This window comes from Phaseolus vulgaris, chromosome 10 (genome assembly GCF_051622355.1).
Source record: "Phaseolus vulgaris cultivar YP4 chromosome 10, ASM5162235v1, whole genome shotgun sequence".
Lineage (NCBI taxonomy): Eukaryota > Viridiplantae > Streptophyta > Magnoliopsida > Fabales > Fabaceae > Phaseolus > Phaseolus vulgaris.
The window spans coordinates 21,806,075-21,812,074 of record NC_143507.1 but is presented as its reverse complement, the minus strand read 5'-3'; the positions used below and the strand labels follow the sequence as shown (position 1 = coordinate 21,812,074).

At 40.6% G+C, this 6,000-nt stretch overlaps 1 protein-coding gene across 1 annotated transcript; it reads right to left on the bottom strand.

Moving 5' to 3' along the window:
- Window positions 1-3,882: 3,882 nt before the first annotated feature.
- On the bottom strand, window positions 3,883-4,233 carry LOC137817897 (uncharacterized). The gene has a single exon (XM_068621122.1). The coding sequence runs from the start codon at window positions 4,231-4,233 to the stop codon at window positions 3,883-3,885; it is 351 nt and encodes a 116-aa protein (XP_068477223.1).
- Window positions 4,234-6,000: the final 1,767 nt, after the last annotated feature.

Sequence of the window (6,000 nt, the reverse complement as noted above, 5' to 3'; positions counted from 1 at the left end):
TATTATAAGTATTATAAATATTACAATTGTTATAAATATTATAAGTATTATTAATATGATAAATATTAATAATATGTTTAGTTATTTTTTAATTAAATTTGAAATAAATTATATACCAATTTGATTCGTATGTAATATTTTTAATTAAATTTAAAATAAGTTATATATAGATTCTATATCTATATAATTATTATTATTATTATTATAAATATTAATAATAATATAATTATAAATATTATAAATATTAATATTTTTACTATTTTAATATTATAAATATTATAAATATTATTGATGTTATAAATTATTAATTTTATAAATATTATTAATATTATAAATATTAATAAAATTTGTATGTAAATTATTTTAAATTTAATTAAAAAATATTACATACATATAAATTCGTATGTAACAGTTTTTTTTTTTAATTTACGTTACATACGTATTAAATCCGTATGTAACAATATTTTTTAATTAAATTTTTAATACATTACATACGAATATAATCTGCATGTAACACTTTTTATTATTATTTTAATTAGATTTAAAATAAATTACATACGGATTATATCTATATATAATAACTTTTGTTTTTTGAATTAAATTTTACATACGTATTAGAATCCGTATGTAAATATTTGTATGTAACATTGACTTTACATACGAATTTTTATCCGTATGTAATAATCTCTCTGTAAATCTAGATTTTCTTATAGCGATTGTCCTAATCTTCTCCTAAGATCAAGACTTCTGAATACAATGAGAAAAAATCTTGTTCAGAGAGAAAATGAAATCTCACAAGGGATACTTCCCGGTAATGAAGGACTTACAATGGTTAAACACATTACCCAAATTCTCACATGTTACTCCCTTCTAACAGATAATAAATTCTATGCACAAATGGGGAGAGGGAAAGAGCGAAAAGATTTCTTTTACTTTTATTTTTGTTTGATTTCGGATATTCATGTCCACTTTCCCTTTGATAATTTTACCATGGAAGTGTTGCGTATCTTAAACGTAGCACCTATGCAACTGCATCCGAATAGTTGGGCTTCACTCCAGGCTTTCCGGGTGTTGTGTGAGGTGCTATGCGTTAAGGCAACCGCCAAGTCTTTTTTACACTTCTTTGGTACGAGGCTGAGTGACCGTATAGGTTGGGTGTCTTTGGTTGGTCAAGCAAAAAATAGCTTATTTTCTCCTTACACGACTTCTTATAAGAACATTAAAGGTGGTTTCTTTAAGGTTGTCGTTGAGGAGGAAGGTCAGTCGTTTTTCTTTGACGGCCAAACTCCTAGGTTCCCTTTCTATTGGACGAAGGATCCAACGCGCTTCAATGTGTGGCCGAGGTCCTTGATGATCGATGATGACCTACAAGTGTTATCGGTATTGGACCAACTTCCATGCAAGATTGCAACCCGGTCTCTCGTCTGTGCTTACTTATCGTCTCATAGATGTGTAGATATTGACGGTATGTGACTCTGCTCGTCCTAGCGCTTATCCGACTATGAATAATGGCAAGTCTGGTTCTGCCAAGTGGGAAGAAAGATTACTTTCAAGAGCTGCGTTTGAAAAGGCAAGCACGACAGGCCGAGGGGGGAGAGGTGCCGGGAGGTTCATTTACGCCGATTGCGGAAGTGGCCATTCCCCTCACTACGGTGCCTGCCACTGAGGTCAATCGTCCTCCTTCTAATCCAAAGAAGAGGAAGGAGGAGCATGGGAAGGACCGTGGCAAGTCTTCTCAGCGTCACGGAGAGTGCTCTTCCTCGGGGAAGTCTCCCAAAATAGGCCGAGTGGCTGGAGGGTCGAGTTCAAGTGACCCCGACTTCCTTGGTAATGAGCTCAATGTGGCCGAGAAGGTCAACGTCAAGCTGAACCCCTATCAGCAAGATGCATTCCTCTCGGTGCGTCCTTCCCAAATGCACGATGCATTTATGGAGTTGTGCTCCAGGACTCTAGTCCTCAGTAAGCGTATGGCTTCAGACTTAATGAAAAGGGAAAAGCATGCTGCCAAAGTGGAAGGTCTTCGCGTCAAGTTGGACGAATTGGCTGCCAAGTTGCAATCAGCGTCGGCTGAGAATGCCAATCTTTCAGCTCGGAATCAAAGCCTGGAGGTCGAGATGAAGAAGTGGAAGGAAATGTGTGAGTTGGTTGAGAAGACAGGGAGAGAGGTTGCCGAAAAGGCAGATGAAGAGATCCGAGGTCTGAAGGGGAGTCTCTCGGACATGGCCTTGACCAATCATAGGTCTGAAGAAAAGACAGAGAAGCTGTTGAAAGAGCTAGAAGTGACTGAAGATAGCGTTATGGAAGAACACGAGCTTGGCTTCAAGAAGGCTCTCCAACAAGCGGCTTTCTTCTACAATGCTCCTCTAGACGAAGGGAAATTTGATGTTGATAAGGACTTTTATGAGGGTTAGCTCATGCCGATAGACTAGATTCTAAGTTTTACTCAAGTAGTGGCCTCAGCTCCCCCGAAAGATTTTGAGGTCGAGCACATTGAGTCTGATAGCTAGGTTTGTTCTCTATGTATGGGTTATATGTGATTGTTTTGTAAACATTTGACCCCCTTTTGTGTAGACATAACGACTTCCCGGTTCTTTTGACTATGATTAAATGACAAGTTATTTCTCTTTTCAATATCATTTTTGTCCTTTCTTTCTCCTACTCTCTCGGTGGCATATGCATGTTTACATTTTCCTAATTGCTTTATCAGTAGTGTTTGGGCCGAGAGGTTTTGTTTCGTACTCTCGGCATGAATTTACTCTGGTGAGTCCTTCCTTGGCCGAGAGGTTTTCTTTCGCACTCTCGGCAGGGATTCACTTTGTTGAATTCTTCCTCAGCCGAGAGGTTTTCTTTCGTACTCTCGGCAGGGATTCACTTTGGTGAATTCTTCCTCAGCCGAGAGGTTTCCTTTTGTACTCTCGACAAGGATTCACTTTGGTGAATTCTTCCCTGACCGAGAGCTTTTCTTTCTTACTCTCGGCAGGGATTCACTTTGATGAATTCTTCCTTGGCCGAGAGGTTTTCTTTCGTACTCTCGACAGGTATTCACTTTGGTGAATTCTTCCTTGGCCGAGAGGTTTTCTTTCTTACTCTCAGCGGGGATTCACTTTGGTGAATTCTTCCTTGGCCGAGAGGTTTTCTTTCGTACTCTCGGCAGGGATTCACTTTGGTGAATTCTTTCTTGGCGAAGAGGTTTTATTTCTTACTCTCGACAAGGATTCACTTTGGTCAATTCTTCCTTGGCGGAGTGGTTTTCTTTCTTACTCTCGGCAGGGATTCACTTTGGTGAGTTCTTCCTTGGCCGAGAGGTTTTGTTTCGTACTCTCGGCAGGGATTCACTTTGGTGAATTCTTCCTTGGTCGAGAGGTTTTGTTTCATACTCTCGGAAGGGATTCACTTTGGTGAATTCTTCCTTGGCTAAGAGGTTTTCTTTCTTACTCTTGGCAGGGATTCACTTTGGTGAATTCTTCCTTGGCCGAGAGGTTTTGTTTCGTACTCTCGGCAGGGATTCACTTTGGTGAATTCTTCCTTGGTCGAGAGGTTTTGTTTCATACTCTCGGAAGGGATTCACTTTGGTGAATTCTTCCTTGGCTAAGAGGTTTTCTTTCTTACTCTTGGCAGGGATTCACTTTGGTGAATTCTTCCTTGGCCGAGAGGTTTTCTTTCGTAGGAATTCATATATAGCTGGTAAGTCTGATTTCATTAAATGTGGTGCCTCGTTAAAACTTTCTTCAATAAAAAACTCTTGGGAAAAAAGATTGAAGGTAGGAAAGAGTATACCCATGATACATATCAGCAAAAATACATTTTAAAATGACTGGCGTTCCAAGTCCTGGGAACTTCCCGACCATTCAATTGTTCTAGGCGGTACGCGTTTTGAAGATTTTATCTGACTTTGAAGGGGCCTTCCCAATTTGCATTGAACTTTCCTTCTGCCGGGACCTTGTGAGCTTTTCCCTTCATCCTCCAAACCAGATCTCCCTCTTGGAACACTCTAGGTTTAGTCTTTGAATTGTATCTTCTTGCGATTATCCGTTTGCAAGCTTCTTCTCTTATCTTGGCCTTGTCACGTGACCCCTGGAGTAAGTCCAACTCCGTTCTTAGACATTCTTCATTTATCTTCAGATCATGGAGTCCTCTTCGGATTGTCGACTCTTCGACTTCCACTAGCTGCATGACATCTGTGCCGTAAGTGAGGTTGTACGGGGTTTCCCCAGTTGCCAAATGGGGGTACATCGATAGGCCCATAGAACTTCCACGAGTTCTTCTACCCACTTACCTTTTGAACTGCCGAGTCTTTTCTTTAGTTCATTCAAGATGACTTTGTTGGCGGATTCGGCTTGGCTGTTAGTTTGCGGTTGTTCCACAGAGCTTGTCTTGTGCTTGATGCCCAAGCTTTCATAGAATTCGACCAACTTCCGATTCGTGAACTGTCTTTCGTTATTCGTGATGATGGTATATGGGATTCCAAACCTGCAAACGATGTCTTTCCATACAAAACTCTGAACTTCTTGAGCCGTGATGCTTGCAAGGGGTTCTGCTTCTATCCACTTTGTAAAATAATCGACAGCTACCAACAAGAACTTTCTTTGTCCAGTTGCTGGCGGGAAGGGGCCTACTATATCCATTCCCCATAGAGTAAACGACCAGGGAGAGTTAATGTTTTTGGAGATTGTGGGGGTGAAGGTGGATTAGTGGATCGTGCTCTTGGCAACTTACGCATTTCTTCACAAAAATCAGCGCAATCAGTTCTTAGTGTCGCCCAGTAGTATCCGACCCTTAGAACTTTAGTTTCCATCATTCGTGCTCCGGAATGTAAGCCGCATGCTCCTTGGTGCAATTCTTGCAAAACGTATTCTTTCTTTGCTTTCGAAACACACTTGAGTAGTGGGGTAGAGAACCCCCTTTTATATAAATCTTCCCCTATTATGACAAAAAAGGAAGTTTTTTTTTGTGAGAGACAAGTCACGAATTTCTTTCCCTTCTTCCCGGTCTTTAACTACTTTTTTCATGTCGGACACCCAGTCTTCCTCTCCTTGCTCCGAATGTTAACAACTTTGAAACTGGCTGATAATGTTAACAACTTTATGATAGTACTTTAAGAGCAGGGGATCTTTGATCTGGTAGTCCCCATTAATATGTCCGACCATAAGTTGTGAATTTGTCTTACATTCCACCTTTCAGGCTCCCATGTCTTTAGCCAATAGCAATTCGGCTATGAGTGCTTCGTATTCTGCTTGGTTGTTGGATGTTTTGAATTCGAAGCGTAAAGACTGCTCAATTTGTATCTTCTCCGGTCCCTCTAGAACAATTCCGGCTCCTCCTATTCTCTTACTTGAAGAGCCGTCGACATGCAGTGTCTATGTGCTTTCGGGTTGTCGGCATTGCTGCAACTCTGATGTAAATTCTGCTAAGCATTGGGATTTGATAGGTCCTCGTGGTTCATACCTGATGCTAAACTCAGATAATTTGACTGACCAGCTTATCATCCTTCCGGCTAACTCGGGCTTCTGCAAAATTTTATTGATTGGGAAGTCAGTTCGCACAACGATCTTGTGGCTTTGAAAATACAGTCGAAGTCTTCTGGAAGCGTGAACAAGGGCCAGAGCCACCTTCTCAATTACTTGATATCTGGTCTCGACATCTTGTAGTACTCGGCTTACGAAATAGATTGGTTTATGCTCTGTTTTGCCTTGTACAATGGCGACACTTACGACTTCTAGCGAAACGACTAGGTAGACCAGCAAAGGCGTCCCCTGGACAGGTTTGCTTAGAATGGGTGGTTGCGCTAGTATCCGCTTTACGGTTTGGAAAGCCTCTTCGCAATTCTCGTTCCACGAGAACCTCTCTGCTTTCTTCATGAGTTTCAAAATTGGTCTGATTTTATCCGCTAATCTGGGCATAAACCTGGAAAACGATATTAATTTCCCTACCAGCTGTTGGACCTCTTTCAGGTTGTCTGGACTTCTCATAGTTTTCAGGGCTCGACACTTGTCAGGGTTC

Excerpts from the sequence above, each read along its gene's own strand:
- LOC137817897 (XM_068621122.1), bottom strand. The coding sequence starts at position 4,233 with ATGTACCCCCATTTGGCAACTGGGGAAACCCCGTACAACCTCACTTAC.